Source organism: Mustela nivalis (genome assembly GCF_964662115.1).
Source record: "Mustela nivalis genome assembly, chromosome: 8".
Taxonomy (NCBI): domain Eukaryota; kingdom Metazoa; phylum Chordata; class Mammalia; order Carnivora; family Mustelidae; genus Mustela; species Mustela nivalis.
In genome coordinates, this window is record NC_139027.1 from 66008104 (window position 1) to 66030830 (window position 22727).

Here is a 22727-nt window from a genome sequence, read left to right on the forward strand (position 1 = left end):
GCTCAGTGTGGCACCTGCTCACCTTTCTCTCTCTGCCTGCCTCTCTGCCTACTTGTGATCTCTCTCTGTCAAATAAAATCTTTTTTTTTTTTTAAAGCATGTACTATAAAATTTGCTAGTATATTTTTGTATGTGTATGCAGTTGAAAATCATATATATTTTTGATAATTTTTTTAAAAGATTTTTATTTATTTATTGAGAGAGAGGCAGTGAGAGAGAGCATGAGCGAGGAGAAGGTCAGAGGGAGAAGCAGACTCCCCGTGGAGCTGGGAGCCCGATGCGGGACTCTATTCTGGGACTCCAGGAGCCGAAGGCAGTCGTCCAACCAACTGAGCCACACAGGCATCCCTATTTTTGATAATTTTTGACAAATACTTGAAACATGACTATTTTGACAAATACTTGAAACATTACTATTTTAGTTATCATTGTTTTGTTTAAAATTTTTAGTTTGGCATTAAACTTTCATCTCAAAATTCCACATTAATATTTCTCTCTTCCTACTCTTCAAAAATAACACAAACTCAAAGCACCTCATAGCCATTTTGTAGAAATAAAACAAATTTATCTTTGTGGAATGGATATGCCAGGTCCTGAACATATTGATAATTTTTTTAAAGATTTCATTAATTTATTTGACAAAGAGCACAAACCAGGGACGTGGCAGGCAGAGGGAGAAGCAGGCTCCCCGCTAAGCAAGGAGTCTGAGGCAGGACTTGATCCCAGCATCCTGGGATCATGCCCTGAGGTAAAGGCAGGTGCTTAACTGACTGAGCCACTCTGGCATCCCTGGATTGTTGATAATTAACCTGGTCAGGTAATGTTCCCAGGAAATCTTCTATCTGTCACTTTTCTAAGAATGAATCAATTTTGTTTCTTGGAGAAGTTTTAATTTTTACAGAAAGATTGAACAGAAAGTATAAAGAGTTCTCATACACTCCCATGTCTCCTCTCCAACCAGTTTTCCCTATTACTAACATCTTGCATTGGTGTACATTTGCTGCAAGCGATGAATCAGTATTGATATGTTATTTACATTAACTAATGTCCACAGTTTATATTAGGGTTTACTCTGTGATGTGTAGTTCTATGGGTTTTTGCCAATGAATAATGTTATGTATCCACCATTATAGTATCATACAGAATAGTTTCGCTGCCCTAAAAATCTCCTTTTCTCTCTGTTTTACCTATTCAACTCTCCTCCTTCCTTCCCCAACCACCTTTCTTTTTTAATACCTAAATTAAGCCTAGAGTAATATTAATTAGTTTGAGCTAAGAATTTGCTTAAATAACCAATGATTCCCCATGGCAATCAAAATTTCTTAATCATTTAGACCAGCAGTGTCCAATAGAAATATGATATGATCATATGTGTATTTAAAATATTCTAGAGCCTCATTTAAAAAGAAAAAAAGTAAAAATAATTTATACTTATTCCAATATATTGACAATATCGGTTACAAAATATAACCATATAAAAATTGAGATGTTTTAGTTTTTCTGTACTAACACTCAAAATCTAATGTGCATTTTTTTTTTTTAAGATTGATTGATTTATTTTGGGGGGAAGGATGGAGGGAGAGGGTGAGAGAGAATCTCTAGCAGACTCCCCACTGAGCCAAGAGCCTCACCCAGGCCTGGATCCCATCCTGGACATCAGGACCTGAGCTGAAACTGAGTGGGATGCTTTACTGACTGAGCCACCCAGGCCCTCCTGTAGTATGCATTTTAAATACATTTCAGTCTAGTCACACTTAAAGTGCTAAATAGCCACAAGTGGCCTGTGACTAAGATATTGGACAGCACAGTCGTAGACTGTGAGCAGTCTGAAAGCAGGTTATCCTGTCTCCAGGGCCTCTGGAATAGGAACACAGTGCATATTTTTGTAAGGTATACCAGAAACATTAAAGGGGCTCTCTAAACCTTTGCATGCTGATACTTGTATGTTCTGCGACCACTTTCCTTTAAACTTCCTTTCCAGTTTTGGAAAAAGTGGAAACTCATTCCAGCATATCAAACAAATGAGAACTGGCCTTCCTGACTCTCAGAAGGCCTGAATCATCTGAAATGTTGACTCATGAGCCTTAGGTGACTGAAATGTAATGTGAATCAAATTTGCCTTCCAAGGCATCGTTTTGTTTCCACTTCCCTCCTCTCTCTTTCTGTTTGGGTGACTCATCTTTCTACCATGTAGAGGAGTCCAGCAGCAGGCAGAGCCCCAAACCCTTCTGAATGAGGTGACTTTGAAATGGCCCCAGTCCTCCAGACTGTCCATGCCCAGCTGTTTTGCCTACCTCATCCAGGGTCTGCAGTTTGGACGGAGAACGACCTTAAAGCTTCACCAAAACCACCCCCCAGCTCCCTATATATAAATATATATATATATTTTTTTCTTTAAGGTGGTGAAAGTAGTAGTGATGAGTTGATCTGATAATTTAAATTTGAAAAAATATGTAATCTTTTTATTTCAAAATCTTTTAATACTTAGCGTATACTTAAGTCCTAGGGCCTACTTCACACTACCTTTCTCTACTCTGGGTTTTTCTCTTTCCTGGGTGGAAAGTTACCACTCCTAGTCCCCCAGGATAACGCCCTTCCGGAGGTGTGGGCGAGGAACCGTCAATCTTTCCGGGTAGGCAGCCCGTCCTGCCGCAAGTCTACGCGGCACTGGAACTGCAGACCGACCTCCTGCTCTGAGCAAAGCCGAGACCCCAGCCCACCCCGCGTCTATCCAAGGGGAAGGGTGGGGTTCCCAGGTCCAAACCCCTCCCATCGAACGCACCGCAGCCGGTAGGAGAGAGGAAGTACAAAAGGCTCCACCCACCTTTCTCTCTTTTTCTTTCCATTGGACTGGCTGGTTGCCCATCGTTTCTATCCCGTAGGCGATTGGCTCCCTCCTCCCGCGCCAGTCCCTGCCTCTCCCTGCCAGGGAGGGTAAGTCAAGCCAAAGTGGGCGGAGAATCCTCTGGCCTCTCTCCTTCGCTCGTCTGGGCGGTGGCGGCAACTGGGGACGGGGCGGGTGGCGCATCGCGGGCGCAGAGGCAGGAGGAGCAGTCTCATTGTTCCGGGAGCCTTCGCCACTGCAGGTCTCTGGGCTCTTTCGGCCCTGCCCCTTCAGTCCTCCCCAACCCCCACAACCGCCCGCGGCTCTGAGGAGAAGCGTCCCGTGGAGACAGCAGCTGCAGCATCATCTCCAACCCGCCAGCCATGGAAGACATGGACCAGTCGCCTCTGGTCTCCTCGTCCTCGGACAGCCCGCCCCGGCCTCAGCCCCCCTTCAAGTACCAGTTCGTGAGGGAGCCCGAGGACGAGGAGGAAGACGAGGAGGAGGAAGACGAGGAGGAAGAAGACGAGGACTTGGAGGAGCTAGAGGTGCTGGAGAGGAAGCCCGCCACCGGGCTGTCGGCAGCCCCGGTGCCCACCGCCCCCGTCGCTGGCGCGCCCCTGCTGGACTTCGGCAGTGACTTCGTGCCCCCGGCGCCCCGGGGGCCACTGCCGGCCGCGCCCCCCGCCGCCCCGGAGCGGCCGCCGTCTTGGGACTCGAGCCCTGTGTCTCCTGCGGTGCCCGCGCCTTCCCTGCCCTCAGCTGCCGCAGCCTTGCCCTCCAAGCTCCCCGAGGACGATGAGCCTCCGGCCCGGCCTCCCCCTCCTCCCCCGGCCAGCGTGAGTCCTCAGGCCGAGCCCGCGTGGACCCCACCCGCCCCGGCCCCCGCCGCACCCCCCTCCACCCCGGCCGCGCCCAAGCGCAGAGGCTCTTCAGGCTCAGTGGGTAAGTGCCATGCCGTCCCGCCTCGCGCAGCCCCTCGCTCCCCTCCGTCTTTTGTGTGCACCCCGAGATGCCACGGGCGGAGCCCTCCTCTCCGCCCCGAGGGGCTTTGTCCGTGGACCTCCGGGCGAAGGCGCCCCCCCTGGTAGGAGCCGTCAGGAGCAGGGTGGGGCGGACAAGGAAACCCGGGCTTGTTCTTTATTGTCTGTCTCGGTTTCGGGGAACACGTGCACCTCGCCTGCTCCGGGCTTCTTCCCTCTGGTCCCTGTTCTGCAGCGTCCCGGAAGTTAGGCACCCACCCCTAATAGGAGCTGGGTCTGTATCTATGAACTAGGGTTGCGGATACATTGGGCTGGTTAGGTTCCTGGGTGAGGATGGAAAGGCCTTGGCGCCCTTCATCTTTTGTCTACCAGTCTGGGTTGCTCCTAGGAAAGAGGCGTAGTTGTGCTGCTAGTCTGTTTGCCAGCATTGAGCCCTGCCCCCCCCCCTTCTCCCTGGCTTGGGTGGCCCCCCAGCGCCTCATTCCCCTCCCTTTCGACTCTTGGCGCTGGTGGGGAGCTGGCCCAGTGGAAAACATCCACACTGACCCAACTCTAGTGAAGGGAGAGCGCCTCCAGTGGTGTGGCGCGTGGAGAATCGGGAAGGCGAGAGTTCTGGCAAAGTCCTGCCACCGCCCAGTTTATCCACGCTGTGATGTGGCGACTCCCCGGCAGAAACGAGCCAAGGAAGCGGGATCTGAGCATCGGTAGTCCGAGGGGGCGCAGTTCTACCAGGGTCTCAGCTGCTGAGTGAGAGGAATTGCTGTCAGGTGGTTTAGGCTCTTGATGCATTATAATTGGATCGGAGAGACAAAAAAGCAAAATGGTTGACATTCTTAAAGAAGGGAAACCTGTGGCGTTTTTACCGCTGATAGGTCAGTTGAATTTGTGGCAGATTTGCCACCAGACTTAATGAAATGTTTTGAGAAAGGTATTTTCATGTAGTGGTTAGAAATACTGTTTCTTAGAAGTTCTGTGGTTTAGGTCTACAGGGACAAATCTGCATAGTTATAAACATTAACAAATCTTTTCATTCTGAATTCATATATATATATATATATATATTTAAAGGGACATTGTTTTATTACCCTTTTCATTTTGGGAAATTGTTTCTTTTGGAAGAGAAAAAAATCAAGTTGGTTAGAGATGGAGAATCTTACTAGACAAGTTATCAACTTACTAGCATGTATCTTGTCACTTTGGGGGCAGAAAGGGTCTCCCCAGCAAGCAGTAGGACCTTTCTTTATAAAAGGATGAGAATCTGGTAGTGTTAACTGCTTGTTGAGAAATCTTCATTGCCTTGTAGGATTTTAGAAATGGTTCATTTTCTAGAAGAAAACCAATCTGAGATCACAGAATATATTTCAGTTCATTTCTCCACAACAGGGAAATAAGCCAATGGTGATGTTTCTGAATAACATCTTGATAATGACATACCCCAGATGAAATACCCCATACTCAAAACACTAATCATTGCCCTTAAGATATTAGAAGATATGGAGTAACTCAATCTTTGCTTTTTCTGAATTAAAAAACACGTTTAAGAAACTAAGGGGAGGTGGAAGAATAAAGAGTAATAAGAAATTTGCAAGTGGGAAATCTAATGATGAACAATGGCATACTGATTTGTCATCTTGTATACCAGCATGGGAACAAAGAGAAGAGTTCTGATCTTTGAACATTAGGGTTTTAGGAGATGACCGCATTCTCTTGGAATTTTGACTTTTGGAATACTGAATTTGAAAAAGGACAGGGAATAGTGCCTACTCTGCGACTCTTATCTATATAGTTCCCTAATTCTGCATTGGTGATAGCTATTTCAAAACTTTACTCATTTAGTAAACCACTGAATATCACGATTATTCATGGATAGTTAAACCATTTCTGTGAGTCTTAGGTTCTTAACGGTTTGTTCATTCATTCAGCTGATGATTGATTACCTATAAAAGGGGCGGGTTGGTTCTATTCTAGGCTATGAGGGTATAGCAATGAATGAGCAAAACACATGTGCTCCCCATGAGGGGGGTACGGTGATAAGCACATAAGTAGGGAACTAAGCATAGTGATAAGTGTTACGAGGAAAATAAAAAGGATGATGGTATGGAAAATGATGGGTGTGGGGGAGTGGGGGCTGTTTTTAAGTAGGGTAGCATTGAGAAGTGGTTTTGTGAGGAGGTGAGGTTTGAGCTGCAGATAAAAATTTCCAAGCAACCCATAGGAAGACAAAAGCCTTGAGGCAGGAATTAGCTTTTTGTGTTTGAAAGTGTAGTAAGAAGACTAGTGAGAAAAACTTGCAAGACACTGGTGTCAGGTGAGGATGGGAAGGTGGGCTAAACGTAGACCATCTGGGGTCTCTAACAGGCCAAGGTGAAGAGTTCTACTTTTTTTTTTTTAAAAAAAGATATTCTTTAGTTTAGAAATATACTCCTTAATAGTTATATTGTGATTTTGGAGCAAAAATAGGGTTTTGAAGATTTGGAGGACCTGTGAGGACTGATGAGAGTAGAGACAAGATGAGAAGTGAATATAAGGCATGGTTAAAAACATAGAGTAGCCCGATGGGAAGAGGGTTATATTTACTGAGTTGGGCAGATTCCTGACACTTGGGCATTAACATTGTAGTTTACATTATTTTTGAATAAACTCCGATTCCCATCCCTAGGAAAGTAGTAATTTTGCTGTTTTCTGTTGTGCTTGGAGCATGCCCACTGTGATGCAGTAATGAAGTGAGATGGAAGCCTCTCACCTGATGACCATTTTTCACGGAGAAAACATTTGGCTTCACTTTGAGAGGTGGTTGGTTAAAGGGCTTTGAAGAAACGTGAGGAAAATTCTGGATAAAAATTGTGTTGAGGGAAATGCAAGCATCATTAACATGACGTTGAGCTGGTCTCTGATCATGTTCTAAACCAGTGTTAAGATTAAAAATGTGGTAGATTGGGTTCTGAGGCATATTGAATACTACTAAATTAAGATACAAGAGTTTTAGAATCCTGTTTTTAATCCATGCTCTGCCATCCACAGTTGCTCTTTCTGTAATTTATATTATGAAACAAAAATGTTTGTGTTGTTTCCAAAATGTAAAGTTCTTTCATTATTTTTACCCATGTCCTGAATTACTGCTTTATTCCATGGGAGGCCATTGGAGATTATTGAACTGAGGCATGGCATCATAAAAGCAGTGTTAGAAAAAAAAATGAATTGGTGACAGTATTCAAGATAGGATGGAAAGAAGAACAGGGAATTATTTAGAAAGCTTTTGCAGTAGTTCTGAAAGAGATGAGTAGAGCCTGAACTAGTTCACTACTGTTTCAGTCAGTGAAAATGGAATAGAAGGGAAGAATATAAGAAACTACAAGAAGCATGGTTTTTTGGCTGCAAATCTCTATTTTATAGGTTAAAAAAAGGTTTTATGAAAGAAGAATTGATAGGACTTGGGGGCCAAAGATGTAAATAGAAAGAAAAGAATGTTGGTGCTTACTAAATCAATTTCAGAGACTGTCCAAATTTGTTATTTGAAATGGAAATTTGTATAGAATTGAATGCTGCTCATAGGTGTAGCTTATGGCTTGGGATTAAAAATTATTAGTCTTTTAAAAAGTCATTAATTATATGATTAGATACAGTGGCATAAGAGCACCTAGTAGAAATGTAAAAAGATTTTCAGTGACGTATAGTTTAAAATCTTAAGTGCTAATTCTTAATATAAAATTCAAGTAAACAGTGATGTGACTCTACTAGGAAGCAGTTGCTTCTACAGAAGGAGCTATCTCATACCCTATCCATTCCCTGTCCTCCTTTGAAATTGGGAACAAGGAAATGAACTGATGAATTTACAGATTCTGAATAATTTTTTTTAAGCCATTTCTAATTTCTGACTGGGAATAAAAATTGGGAACTGGTATGCTCCTTATGTATACGTTGAGTTACATTTTAGATTGTTTCCTACCATGCTCTGTTTCAAATTTATAGCCCTTTTTAGTAATTGGCAAGCTCCCTCAAACCTTCTTAAAATGAAGTGGTGGGTACATATTGAACTGCTGATAAATACCTCATTACAAGGAATAGTATTTAAAAACATGCTATTTTAGCACTATATCCCTGTAAACTTGGAATATTTGCTATCTTTTTTTTAAAAGATTTTATTTATTTATTAGAGCACATAAGCAGGGGGAGTGGCAGGCAGAGGGAGAAGCAAGCTCCCTGCTGAGCGAGGAGGCCAGGCGGGACTCAATCCAAGAACCCTGGGATCATGACCTGAGTGGAAGGCAGATGTTAACAAACTGAGCCACCCAGGCGTCCCAAGATTTATCTTTATAAAAAAATTTTTCTAAAAAGGAGCATATTATCTGTTATCTAATAATTGGCTCTGTTTTATGTGTAATTATTTCATAATCTACCCAAAAGCAATTTATTTGAAACACTTCTGATGCAAGGCCCCAAATTAAATGGCACATTTAAAGGTACTGTGCTAGCCCAGGAAAAAGTACCTACTCAGTGGATGATACTTCTTCTTTCCTGAAACTTCTGATTAAGTAGAAGTAATGTTGTAGATACACTAGTCTTACAGTACATTCTTTGAGACTTTTTGTTCCTTTTCTAAATACAGAATCTAGAAGGTCCCTTTGGGGGTGACAGCATCAGAAATGGAAACTGTAAGGGCAGACCATAATTCTTCAGTGTTTAAAAGGGTGAATGTGACTTTTGTGGCTGGCTCCTATGGGACATAGACATGCAAAAAGGTGGGACCCAGCTTTACTGATGCTAATTTCTTCTTAGACTGGTGGCTAATGATTCTTTTTAACTCTAAAGGAGGAGTTAATCATTTTATGTTTAAGCTGTTGTTTTGTTTTTGGAATGGTGATTATTTTTAAGTTGCTTTGCTCATGTATTCTCATAACATTCTATTCTTATCTCATTGTATATATCATACCATATATGGTAATGGTATGTTTACTCATTTCTGTTCTCTGCCAGATGGTATGCTCCTTTGGGTAAGGGGCTATGTTCCTTTTTTCCATTGAGGAAAAGGTCGATGTGACATATCTTTATTGCTGAACACAGTGCCTTAGATGTGGTGTAGGCACTCAAGAGATTTGTTGAATGAATATGATATTATAGATGAAAACTGACCTTCAAATTCTCTATAGCCCTAGAATTACAGTATTTTCTCTCATGAATTCTTATGAATGAAAGTATTTATTTATTTACATGTACAGGTATATGGGTGAATCATTGATGAATATCTTATGGGTGGTTAATTGGGTGGTTTCTCAACTTTTTGTTATAAATAATGTTGCTGTTAACACTTATATATATATTTCTTTGGGAATACGTGTTGTTATATGTGTTGTAGGATAAATTCATGCAAGTAGAAATTCTGGTTCAGAGGGTATCTGTGTTTAAAACTTTGATAATGCCAAATTGCATTACAAAGAGTTATTGGAGCCTCTATTCACACAACTATTGTGCTTAGAGTACCGTTTTCCTTATGCCTTTACCATTACAGTGTATTGGTAAGACTAATAAATGGCTTAGGAAATTTTCTTTTTTAAAAAATTTACATTTCAGAGTATATTTTTGGCTTATGTGGCAGTAAGTTTTTTTCTGATCACAGCTTTTGACTATTCTTCTGTTAGGTTTTTGTTCTTACAGACTTAGGAACACTTCATCTATTTTAAGGAAATTAGCCTTTTGTTGTGTCCTGAAAACTTTTTTCATGATTGGTTATTTGTATTTTGATCTTTGGAATTTTTTTTATGCAGAAATTTTATGTAGTCAGATTTATCATTTTCTTTTATGCTTTTGAGTCATACAAGTCATTGAGTTTTGTATAATTCTTAGGAAGACTTCTAAGATTATAAAAGATGCTTCTATGTTTCCCTTAGTACTTTTATGATTTTTATGATTTCATTTTAACATTTAATTCTTTCATTCTCTGCAGTTTATTTCATTTTAGGGAGTAAAGTAGTGATATACTATTTTACTATTCAACATGATTTCTCATTTTTCCAAACGTCATTTGTGTTGAATCATTGTCTTTACTCTTTTAAATGACGCTTTTGTCATATGCTTGTAGAATGGGTGAAATATTTCCTCTTCTATTCCATGTCTTTGTCTTTTCATATATAGGACCAAACTGTTTTAATTGCTATAACTTTCAAATGAAATACTAGCTGATAGCATTTTCCAGAATTATTTTTTCTGGCTATATATGCATGTGTAGTTTTCTACTTTATCTTTAAAATTTGTTTATTTAACCCCCTCTCCCTCTATCAGAATTATAGTGTGGTTATATTAAATTTATTCATTAATTTAGAGGAGAATTGATGTATGTTTTTTAATTGATATTACATATTTTTTCTACAAACCTGGTTTTTATTAATGTGTATTTTTAAAAATTAGTTTATAATTATGTGAAATATAGGCTTTAAAAGGCAATTGTTAAGTATTCGGGCCTACTTAGCATGAAACAGTTGAAATTCTGGGTTATATAGGTATTTGGCCTCCTCTTTTCAGTTGATCATGCATATAGACTGGTAAAAAGAAGTCATCTCACTTTTTGGTTTCTCAAAAAACAAAAACAAAAACAAAACACAACTTGAGAAGGGAAGAAACATTCTTTATACTCTTGTAGTTAGAGCTGTAGCTACTAAATATTGGATTATTGTTTTAGCAGTCTTTGAATCCTTAAGTGGCCCACTAGTTTTAAAAACAAAACGAAACATGATTTCTTTAATAGCTTGTTCTTCCCACTGATGGAATTGTGAGAAGGCGGCTCTTAAAGTTTTGTTGTTTAAACAGATTTAGCAGTTGTCTGGTTATCTTGGTGGTCCCTTAGAAGTTCAGGATTAGTTAAAAAATCAGCATACTCCTTTTTTTTTCTCTTTTCTTTTAAAGCCAGGCTTAGGGCTAGATATGGGGACAAAAAGGTGAGTAGAGGGGCTCTTGGGTGGCTCCATGGGTTAAAGCCTCTGCCTTGGCTTGAGTCCTGGGATCCAGCCCCGCATCAGGCTCTCTGCTCAGTGGGGAGTCTGCTTCCTCTTCTCTCTGTCTCTGCCTGCCTCTCTGCCTACTTGTCTGTCAAATAAATAAAATCTTTAAAAAAAAGACTACATTATAAAAAGATGAGTAGAGAGAATTTATGAGATCTGCATGTAGCAGATAAAGGGAAAAATATAAGACCCTTGTTGTAAAGAACTTTCTGCTGTCTTAAAACCAGAGGAGTCTTGTGATTGTACTGTAGGGGTGATCATAAACTTAACCTACTTGACAACATCTTTTGTGAAAAAAGAAAAATCTTAATTGGGTTCTAGGTTGGCCTGCATATTTTTTGTCCAGTTTTACAGATTGACTTGTGACTTGAGTAATTGGAAGGTGCCATTATTAGACTTATTTATCTCAATGTTTTGACAGTGCTAGGTAAACCTGACCTAGAGCATGAAAAACATTTTTTTAAAAGATTTACTTATTTATTTAAAGAGAACATTGGAGGGGGAGCAGAGAGGGAGAGAGAAACTTAAGCAGACTCCTCACTGAACATCGAGCCTGATGCAGGGGTCAGTTCCCACGAATCATGAAAGCTTGACCTGTGCTAAAACCAAGAGTTAGCTGCTTAACCAACTGTACAACATAGGTACCCTGAAAAACATTTCTTAAAGCTACTGCAGTCTTTGATCTCAAAAAAGAAGGGAATTTCCTTAAAATTTTTTTTCTTTAAGGAAATTAAACCATGTAAATCCCTTTCATAAATAGCCTTTAAAACTTCTCAGTTTCAACTAATCAACATCAATGTTAAATTATAGAAACGTTTAATATGAAAATCTATCAAGTTCTGTTACTTTAATTTTTATGCAGAGCAACTTGTTAAAAACAAAGAGAGAGCTGGAGAGGGAGAATCTCAAGCAGACTCCCTGCTGAACACAGAGTCCAAGGCAGGGCTCAAACAATGTGGAGATCAGGACCTGAGCTGACTGACTGACATCAGGAGTAGAATGCTTGACTGACTGAGCCCTCTGGGTGCCCTTTATTCCACGAAATTTTCTTTTGACCCTCTTAACTAAAGTTTTGTTAATGGAACATGTTCATCAGGAGCTACAGTTAAGTTTAGCACTGATAGAATCAAACATACATATTTTAATTGCTAAAAGAGTTGTGGGTAAAACTGGTTAAAATTGCTTCTATATGATAGAATTTTAGTATGTTTACATTGCCTTGTTTCTTTTGGAAAGATTTTAAAAAGTTATTTATACTTTTTGTTGTAGAAAATTTGAAGTGTAAAGACAGAATAGTGGATGAAAGTTGACTTAGCTGTCACTGAGCCCCAATAGCTATCAACCCATGGTCCACACCCTCTGTAACTACTCCTTTTTGCCAAATATAACTGGAACACCCAATAATCAGATGGTTTCCCAATGTATTTCACAAAAATTAATGTTATCAAATAACCAGTTAGTGTGTATATGTTGTGAATGGTCTTTTTTTGTTTTTATTTTTTCACCAGTTTTTTTTTTTTTTAAATTAGAATTCAAAAGTCTGCATATTACAATGGATTGATTTGTTTTATGTCTCATTAACTGTTCCTTGTTCGCTTGGATTATCTCTCCAAAATTTATTTGTTGAAGAATGCTCATATACTTTTTTTCATTTTAATGTTTGCATTAAGATATAATCTATATACAGTAAAATACATAGATCTTAAGTTATAGCAGTTTTATTTTTGACAAGTGTATCCACACATTAACCCACACGACTGTCAAGATAGAGAACATTTACATCATCCCAGAAAGATCCCTTGGGCCTGGCAGTCAATTAAATTCAATTCTTGTTCCGACCTTCCTCCAGCACCCCCAGTCCCAAGCAACATTGTCCTGATTTCTTTCACTGCAGATTAATTTTGCCTGTTATATTGCACCATGTGAATGGAATCATATGGTGTGTACTCTTAAGTCTGATTACTTGCTTTCCGTATGTTTTTAAGATTTATCAATGATGTTGCAGGTATCAGCAGTTTTATTGCTAAGTAGTATTCCATGATAAGACTATACCATAGTTGAATTAGTCACTTGTTGATGGACTTGGATTATTTATAGCTTCTGGCTACTATGAACAAAAGAATGCTATTGGTTTTCATTTCTCTTAGTAAAGAGCATAGAATTGAGTAAGAGTAACTGGTTAGAATTGCTGAGTCATGGGCTATGTATATATCTAACTTTATAAGAAATTACCAAACTGTTCTCCAGTGTTCTTTACTTCCATCAACTCAATTTATTTCCATCCAACTCACAGTAGGAGAGTTGTAGTGGTTTCACATTCTCACCAACATTTGATATCATTCTTTCTCATGTTAGCCGTTCTGGTGGATTCATAATTTTTTCTCATTGTGGTGTTAATTTAGATCTCCCTAATCATTAATGAATTAGAGGACTTTTTTTTTTTTTTTTAAGATTTTATTCATTTATTCAACAGACAGAGATCACAGGTAGGCAGAGAGAGAGGAGGAAGCAGCTCCCCGCTGAGCAGAGAGCCCCATTTGGGGCTTGATCCTAGGACCCTGGGATCATGACCCAAGCCCAAGGCAGAGGCTTTAACCCACTGAGCCACCTAGGTGCCCCGAATTAGAGTACTTTTACATGTCTATTGGCTACCTGTATGTTTTCTTGTGTGAAGGGTCCCAAGTAATTTTAATTTGCCTGTTGTTACATTGTCTTGTATGTCTTTCTTACTGCTCATAGGGAGTTCTTAATATATTCTGGATAAAAGTCTTCTGTCAGATATATACATTGTGAATATATTCTAATCTGTATCTCGCCTGTTACTTTTATTGATAAAAGTGAGTATGATTTTCTAATTCTGAAGAATTCTTAATTTATCAGTTTTTACGGTTAGTGCTTTCTGTGTGCTGTCCAAGATATCTTTGCCTACTCCAAGGTTGTGAAAACATTCTGTTTTTTTCAAAAGCTTTATAGTTTTAGCTTTTATGTTTAAATCTAGATACATCTTGAATTAGTTTGTCTGTGGAAGTGTTTAGAATTTATTTTTTTCATACAGATATTCAGCTATCCCAGAGATTTTTTTTTTTTTTTTTTTTTTTTTTGGGGAAGAATTTGTCTTGCTTTATTGTTTTGGTGCCTTTGTTGAAAATCAGTGGCCATATAAGTAGGTCTGTGTTTGTACATGTATTTTGTTCTGTTGATCTATATTTTTGGTATCCTTATACCAATACTATTTGCTATAGCTTTGCAGTAGTCTAAAAATCAAGTAGTATGCCTACTCCAAATTTCGCTTTTTTTCCCCCAAAATAGTTTTGTTCTTTCTAGGTCCATTATATTGACATACATATTTTAGAATCGGCTTGTTCATGTCTAGAAAATGTCTGCTGGGAATTTGGTTGGGATTGCATTCAGTCTAGAGAGCAATGTGGAAAATGGCATTTTAGGGTTGGAAACATAGTGTTTATCCCATAACAAGCTAACAGGATAGCTTGCCATAGTTTCTTGAATGCTGACAGAAGACCCAGATGCCTGGGTCAGGGACAAAGGACTTTATTACTTATAGCAGTGATAATAGCTGGCATATCAGCATTCTCTTTTCTTTTTTAAAGATTTTATTTATTTATTTGACAGACAGAGATCACAAGTAGGCAGAGAGGCAGGCAGGGAGAGAGGAGGAAGCGGGCTCCCTGCCAAGCAGAGAGCCCGATGCGGGACTCGATCCCAGGACCCTGAGATCATGACCTGAGCCAAAGGCAGAGGCTTAACCCACAGAGCCACCCAGGCGCCCTCAGCATTTTCTTATACAGGTGTCCTAAGCCCCATTTCCTATGGGGCAATGCTGAGAGGGTCGAGTGACACTAAACTTGCTGTGCTGTATTGTAGGAGAGGAACCTTGAGCTTAGGGAAACTGAATATATATTACCTAGTAGGCATGCCAGCCTATTCCACTTATATTGCATACAATAATTATTTGAGATTCAAAAATCAATATATATATATAATATATATATATAATTCTATGTATCTACTCATATTTACCACTTCTTTAAAAAAATTATGAGATGAGAATATTTCGTATTTACTCAGAATTCAACATTTTTGTTCTTTGTTTCTGAAGATCCAGGTTGGATCTTCATTGATCTACCTGGTATCATTTTTGTTCAGTCTGAAGAACTTACTGAACATTTATTGTAGTACAGATCTCTTGGTGACAATTTCTTTTAGCTTTTGTTTTCATCTTTTATTATTTATTAGAGAAAGAGTACATGAGCAGGGAAGCAGCAGGGAGAGGGAGAAGCAGACTCCCCACTAAGCAAGGAGCCCAATGCGGGGCTCAATCCCAGGACCCTGGGATCATGATCTGAGCTGAAGGCAGACATTTAACTGACTGAGTCACCCATGTGCCCCTTGAAGCATATTTTTGATGAATATAGTCAGTCTTGTTGCTCATGGTAGTTAAGTTCAATAGCCACCGAAGATACTGAATTAGCAAATACTGAATCATTGCTTCTAGAGAAATACAGGCTTAGGTTTCTGTGAACCACTAGTCATACCATTTTTGTTAATGATGTATATATAACTTCGTTTTATGTGTGTTTATATTTAAAGATGCATATTTAATGTATATTGTTGATTTTTTAACATTGAACTCATGACCAGTATTACTTAACTCATGCCTGGATGAAGCTTATCTAAAACATGTGTTTTCTCTGTAAGGCACATCATGGCCTTCTTGTGTTCAAGAACACCAGAGAGTACTAAAGCACTGTTCTTAGAGAACAATTTAAATAGCAAAGTCACCAAAAAAATCACACAAAAAGAAAAAATATGGCACTAAATAAACTGCAAAAAGTACACCTGTTTTCAGTATGAGAGCTGAAGCAAGAAGGCATGGGGCTGCCTTGTTTGACCTCACTTGGGAACGTTTGCTGGGTTCACTGCTCTGCACACATTCACTAATGTTAAGTGTTGATTTGGGGAATATCAATTTAGTGAGTAGGCAGTGGGCAAATAGGCAATCAGTGGATAATAAGAATTGACTATATATAATGATAGGTTGGTAGATTTTTCGTCACATAAAGATATTATCTTTTGCATTCCATTGTTTCTAGTGATGGGTTAGGTCATTCTTCTTGTTTCCCTGCCTGTTTCCTTTGTTTCTAAGATTTTCTCTGTGTTTGGTTTTCAGCAATTTGATCTTGACAGTTTACTTCTTTGTGGATTTGTGTTTATTCTACTCAGTGTTTATTCTTTGAGCTTTCTTGGTCCCTTGAGCTGGTATTTTCCATCACAGTTGTCAAATTTTAGGCCATAATATCTTTACTTATTTATTTTTCTGCTTCAGTCATTGTTGCCAATTTTGGGGACTCCAATTATATATAATTTAACTGCTTGATTGTCTCACAGGTTGCTGAGACTTCTTTTCTCCCCATGCTGTGCTTCAGTTTGGATAGTTTCTAATTGCTCATTCTTTAGGCTTACTGGTCTTTTCTTTACCACCCAATCTGCTTTTAAGCCCATCTAGTGAATTTTTCTTTCACTTAATATAGTTTTCTGTCATAGAATGTTTAGTTGGTTTTCTCTTCTAGTCTGTGTTTCTCTACTAAGATTCTCTGTTCGCTCATTATGCCCATCTTTTGCTGTATATACTTGAGGGCTATTTTAATTTTTATTTTAATGTTTGCTAATAAAATGTTTACATTACTTCTTTGTTTATATTAGCTGTTTTTTCTTATTTATAGTCCTATTTTCTTGTGTCTTTTCATGTTCAGTAATATTTTATTCTATACTGGTTGTCATGGATGTGTTGTTAGTGTTGTTCTGGAAGTCACTTAATTCCCTAGCAAATCATCTTGATCTTTCATGTCATGATTTTAAAAGGAGGGTCCAGAGGGTCCACAGTTGGCCTTTTTTTTTTTTTTTTTAAGAGTGAAACAATTAATATTTTAGGCTTGTGGTCCTACAGGTTCTTTTGTAACTACTCAAGTTTGCCCTTACTCAAGTCATGCCACAGTAGCCATAGACAATACATCACACAAATGAACTAGGCTGTCTTTCAATATAATTTTAGCCCACAAGCCATATTTTGCTGACTTTTGGTCCAAATCTAGACCAAGTAACCTAGACTAGGTAACCTTTAAGGTTAAAGTAGTCTTCCTTTAAAGGATGCCTTTTCTGGGGTCTCATTTTTATACTTGGGGTGTTCAACAAGATCTCTCCACTCTGGTTTGTCAAAAACTTCTGGTCAGGTCTTCCAGTGTAGAATCTGACCTCCAAAATATCTGTTCTCCAAAACTCTATCATAGATTCTCTGCTTGGCCTCTGTAAGTCTTGTGCCATATATGTGAGGCATAGTTGAGCCAAGGATTTCAAAAGACCCTCTATCCAGATTTCTGGAGCTCCTTTTCTATGAAGTTTCCTTTTTTATGTTACCTTGCCCCACAAATTCCAGACAAGTCAGCGGCTTCTTCAACTCAACAAGAGTGCTTCTTGGCCTCCTTTTCCATGTACTGTGACAAAGAGCTTTTAAGCAGAAAGCCAGGGCATCATCTGGTATGCTTCCTACTTCTCAGGAATCACGGCCTGCACTTCCTGTTGTCCAGTGTCCCAAGATAGTTGCTTCAGTATTTTGCCCTGTTTTGTGGTTATTTATGTTAGGTTAATCTGATGGAATTACTCTCATAGCAGAAATTATATGATTTTTAAAATGCAGTTTATTTCCTGTCTTTTATAAATTAGTTATGGTTTTTATTGACCAGTTACTTTTGGTTGATGAGCAGGTTTTGAAATGAACATGTCAAGAAAAATATTCAATATAAGAGTGTGTGAATGTTAGTAAGATCATAATAGCCTATTTTAAATTGGACAAGTAGTAAGTTCAAAACTGACATGCCACTTTTACTTTTTTAAAAAGTGGCTTACTTAAAATCTCTTCAGTGAACTTTAATTTTGGAATCAGACCTTGTGTGATGGAAATAATTAGTATTCAAAGTATATACCCTGAAACAGTCTAAATTTAAACTTGAGTAAGGAAGTGAAACTAGCATTAGGACCAATAATAAGGAATAGTTCATTTGGAAAAAGTGGTTTTATGAAGGGTATTCATCTTTTATACTGTCAAAAGTGTAGTGATTCTAGTCATTTTACTGAGGGTAATAAGGAAATAAATATCTATCTGATTATAGTGATAGTTAAATTATAATTTTCTAGCTTTGGCATTAACTAGCTATATGACTTTGAATAAGTTACTTAGTTCTCTGAGCTTAGATAACTGGAAATAGAGATTAGAAAAATAAGGATGAGTGTGTTTTAAAAAGAAAAGTAAGGCTGCATATGGTGAATTTATTGGATGTGAGCATTCTGATAATACAGGAGGTGGAAGGAGGGGTTTGGTTAGAAAGAATTATGTTTGGTTAACAAGTCACTGAAACAAGTTTAGATAGCTAACTTGGGGGCTGTTTATTGCAGGGCTTTAAGAGTTTCGGGTATAATTCAGTGGATAACTGGAAGCTTTTAAATATTTTGTGCAAGAGAATATATAGAATTACTATTTTTTAAATTTTTTATTTTTTAAACATTTTATTTATTTATTTGACACAGAGAGAGAGAGAGAGAGAGACAGTGAGAGAGGGAACAGAAGCAGAAGGAATGGGAGAGGGAGAAGGCGGCTTTCTGCCGAGCAGGGACCCCAATGCCGGGCTTGATCCCAGGACCCTGGGATAATAACCTGAGGCAGACACTTAACGACTGAGGCACTCCGGCAGCCCTAGAATTATTCTTTTAGGAATATTAATTTGATGGTATGAGAGACTTAACAGAAGAGTTCTGGCTTCCTTTTTGCTTATTATTTAGTGAAAACTTGTTAGTTTAAATATGCCACTGTGTTTTTACTTAGCGTGGGTAGAATTAAGACCTTAATATTATTTTTTCTGTTTGTGCAGAATAGCACAAATGAAGTTGATGACTGAAGTTTCAGTTTCATCCAGTAGTTAGAATTTGACATAAGCATAGACCATAGAAAGAGGGGGTGTTGTTCACCTTTTTTATAAACCTAGTAGTAGTATATGTCTATATATAACATGTCTCAGTAATGTTACACTTTTAATATAGTGTCCCTGATTATAAAACAGTTTATTATTCACTTGTGAAGGTTAAAATCTTTTACAGAAAAAGGAAGACTAACCTAAAATCAGTGATTTTTTTCAAAGCAAAATAATTCTTTAGCCTTAGAATTTGGTAGCTTATGATATGTAAGTGTTATCAATCAAAAATTTTTAACATCCTTAATTTTATTTAATAATATTTTAAAATTCTAAATTTATAAAGTCCAGGGAAGGAGGTACTGCAGAATGATTAAAGAAAAGAACATAGACCTGTATACTCTCTGAATTCAAATCTCAGATCCATCATTTTTCAGTTTTGTGACTCTGGGGTAGTTACCCACCTTTTTATGCCTCTTTCTTTATTTCTGAAATGAGGATAACAGGAGGACCTAACTTTATGGAGTGGTTTGAGCATTGAAAGAGCATCTGAAATAAATGTGCCTGGCCAGCATTACTATCTCTATAAATATTATTATATTGGTAAAGTAGAAGCAATTAACCAAATATTTCAGATAATTAACAGGGTATTTGCTGGATCACAATTTACCTTAATTCAGGAAATCAAACTTGAGGGCCTGATAAAGAATTTACACTGGTTGTATTTATGCATAAACTAATCCCTCCAAAAGATAAAACACATGAACTTGAGAGTTAGACATGTTTATATCCATGCTCTCTGGCTTCCTAGCTCTGTGACTTAGAGCAGGTTGTTTCTAATTCTTCCCCCTTTCTCCCTGGCAACATTTTGAAGAGGAGGTACTGTTACTATACTTACTTTACAAATGAGGCACAGAAGGGACAAATAGTATCTTTCTCAAAGTCACACAGTTTTAATTGATGAATCTGGGATTTGAACCCAGACAGCTTGATCCTATGATCACTTTATGAGAAGTCAGAGCAATTCTTCTTGAGGGCCAAGTGGTAGTGACTTCTGTTTTTGTTTTGTTTTTGTTTTTTCTCTAAGTGCTTTTTGAAATGCAATACTTATTTCACAGTTCATTTTGGACTGATTCTCAATTTGTGATTTTTCTTTTTTCAAAATTCAGTGAATATTTGAAATACCAATTTGTAAATGTTCTCATTTGGCCAAGTGCCAGGAATATAGTTTCCACTAGGAGAGTGTCTGGTATTAGATAGGAATAAGGATACATGTTTAAAAATAAATTTTTGGCACAATTTTGGTTGTAGTTTGTTTTCCCTCTAATTTTAACAGTAACATGTTTCGAGTTCACTTTTGAAGAAGACTGGCCTCTGCATTAGTAATTTTTAATTATATTAAATAGATGAAAAAAACAGCCATTTTGTTAAGGAGTTGCTACCTTTAATTTAAATGGAGCATCTGTGTAATTATTTGGTTCTGCTCTTTGATCCTCAAATCTCAGTTTTGTGTAAGATTATAATACATTATTTTAACTGAAAGGAATTCTCAGGTTCTCTCATCTTACAAAAGAGAAACTGTATTAAAGACGATCACATAGTAAGTTGTCTTTTGTAAGTGTGTACACACTGGGGCGTTTGGGTGGCTCAGTCTGTTGAACCTCCAACTCTTGATTTTCGCTCATCATGATCTCGGGGTTCTGAGATCAAGCTCCACATCAGGCTCAGAGCCCAGTGCAGTGTCTGCTTGACCCTCTCCCTCTGCTCCCCAATCCCTCTGCCCACATGCTCTCTCTTGTATAAATAAAATCTTAAAAAAAAAAAAAAAAAGGTGTATACACATGTGTATGTTTTATAAAATCTCATAAGGTGGTATGACTTACTGATTTGCCCATCCAACCTATTGTTCTAGTTATACAAAACCTTTTTAAATGTATACCATGGATTTTCCCCTCCTTACATAGTCTGAGAATCCTTCAGATACGGTATCATGCCCAGTATGGATTTATCTAAAATTTATATGACATTGTGAATTTAACTCTTATTCACCAAGGGGGATGACTTTGGGAGACATGTCCATGTTCATGATAGCCACATCTCTATTTTTTTCTATTGATCAGCCTTGCCTAGGTTGTCCTTCCAGATAGAAATGTCCAGATTTAGGGGCACCTGGGTGGCTCACTGGGTTAAGCCTCCGCCTTCAGCTCAGGTCATGGTCTCAGGATCCTGGAATTGAGCCCTGCATTGGGCTCTCTGCTCAGCAGGGAACCTGCTCCCCCTACTTGTGATCTCTGTCAAATAAATAAATAAATAAATCTTAAAAAAGAAAAGAAAAGAAATGTCCAGATTTATTAGGTCCTCTACACTAAAGGAATACCTTCTTGTCATTCCTCAAGCTATTTCAAATTGTCTTTTGCTAGAGTCCTTTTTCTAGTGTAAACCACAGAGGACCTTTAGCTCAGGATCTTCCACCTGAAGCTATAAAGTGACATTGTGCAAGCTTAATATGCCAATATGTAGCTTATTAGTTGACTCGGGCTGCCACATCAAAATACCATAGACTGGGTGGCTTAACCAACAGAAATTTATTTCTCACAGTTGTGGAGGCTGGAGAGTCTAAGATCAAGATTTAGTCAGGGTAGATTTCATTCTGAGGCCTCTTTTCTTTGCTTATCTCTGCCATCTCACTGTGCACTCACTCACATGGCTTCTTAATGTTGCTCCGAGAGAGGGAGAGGAGGAGCGGGGACAAGGAGGAAGTGTTGTCACACAGACATGAGCAAGCTCTTTAGTGTCTTTTCTTATAAAGGCACTAACCCTATCAGACTATGGTCCTGCTATCATGACCTCCTGTAATCCTAATGACCTCCCAACAATTACAGGTTGTTTTTAACCTGTAAAATGGGGGATATTAATTCCACTTACAAGAAAAGCATTTTCCTGCATGTAAAACACTTAGAATAACAAGTATCCCTTGGGATGCCTGGGTGGCTCAGTGGATTCAGCATTGGATTCATGATTTTTGGCTCAGGTCATGATCTCAGGGTTATGAGATCCACTTTAGGCTCTGTGTTGAGTGTGGAGCATGCTTAAGATTCTTCCTCTCCCTCTGCCCTTCTCCCTGATCATGTGTGCATGCTCTCTTTCTTGGTCTCTCACCCTCTCTCAAAAAAAGAAAAAAAAAAAAAAAGAAAGAATAACAGGTATCCTTCAATGTTAATTTTAAACAAAACAAGACTGATGATAATAATTATCTTCCTAATGACAATTAATGTTTTCTTTGCAATTTGAACAGTGGTACATAGCACTAATATCCTCACAGACTAGTGTACAGTGACAATTGGAATGTTTTCCTTTAGAGATAGCCTGGAGTATAAGAACATATGCATGATTTTCTGAAAGTGTTCTTCTAAGCTGGACATATGCTAATAAAAAAGGATTAAGCAAAAGTAATTATTAATTTTATTCAAATGCATTTTTAAAAATTTTGGCCTTGATTAGGGCAAAAAAATTTACTTATCCGAAAATGTGAATAAAAGTTTGGATGGCATGTATTAACTGAGAAAAATAGTATCTTAAAATCACTTTGGTTTATGAAATTTCTTTAACATAAACATGTTACTGCCTCTTGAGAAATGATAGGTTCTATGGATATCATTTAATCATCTTTGTAATATATATGATAATCTGAATTAATGGTACTACTGATAGTACTACTTTTTCTTTTCCATCTTGGCTTTTTCTTTGTAAAAGTTTTGTGTTAACTCATTACAAACTGAACCCTTGCTTGCTCATCTTACCTTTAGTCTCCTTCAAACTCTGTCTTTATTTCTGCTGAGGTTATATTCTATTTGTTTTTCAGATGAGACACTTTTTGCTCTTCCTGCTGCATATGAGCCTGTGATACACTCCTCTGCAGGCAAGTTCTTTCTGCTAGCCTTTTATCCTC

At 38.3% G+C, this 22727-nt stretch overlaps 1 protein-coding gene across 3 annotated transcripts in view; it reads left to right on the forward strand.

Annotated features, from left to right (window-relative positions):
* The first annotated feature begins 2946 nt into the window (after window positions 1-2946).
* Window positions 2947-22727, forward strand: part of RTN4 (reticulon 4) — a 72750-nt gene continuing 52969 nt past the window's right edge. Inside the window, exons 1-2 of one of the 3 annotated variants that reach the window (XM_082743573.1) lie at window positions 2973-3769; window positions 22641-22697. In XM_082743573.1, the coding sequence (XP_082599699.1) occupies window positions 3208-3769; window positions 22641-22697 (619 nt within the window). In that variant the 5' untranslated portion in view covers window positions 2973-3207. Of the gene's footprint in view, window positions 3770-22640; window positions 22698-22727 lie in introns of all 3 variants that reach the window. The other 2 variants (XM_082743572.1, XM_082743574.1) reach the window with 2 other exon arrangements.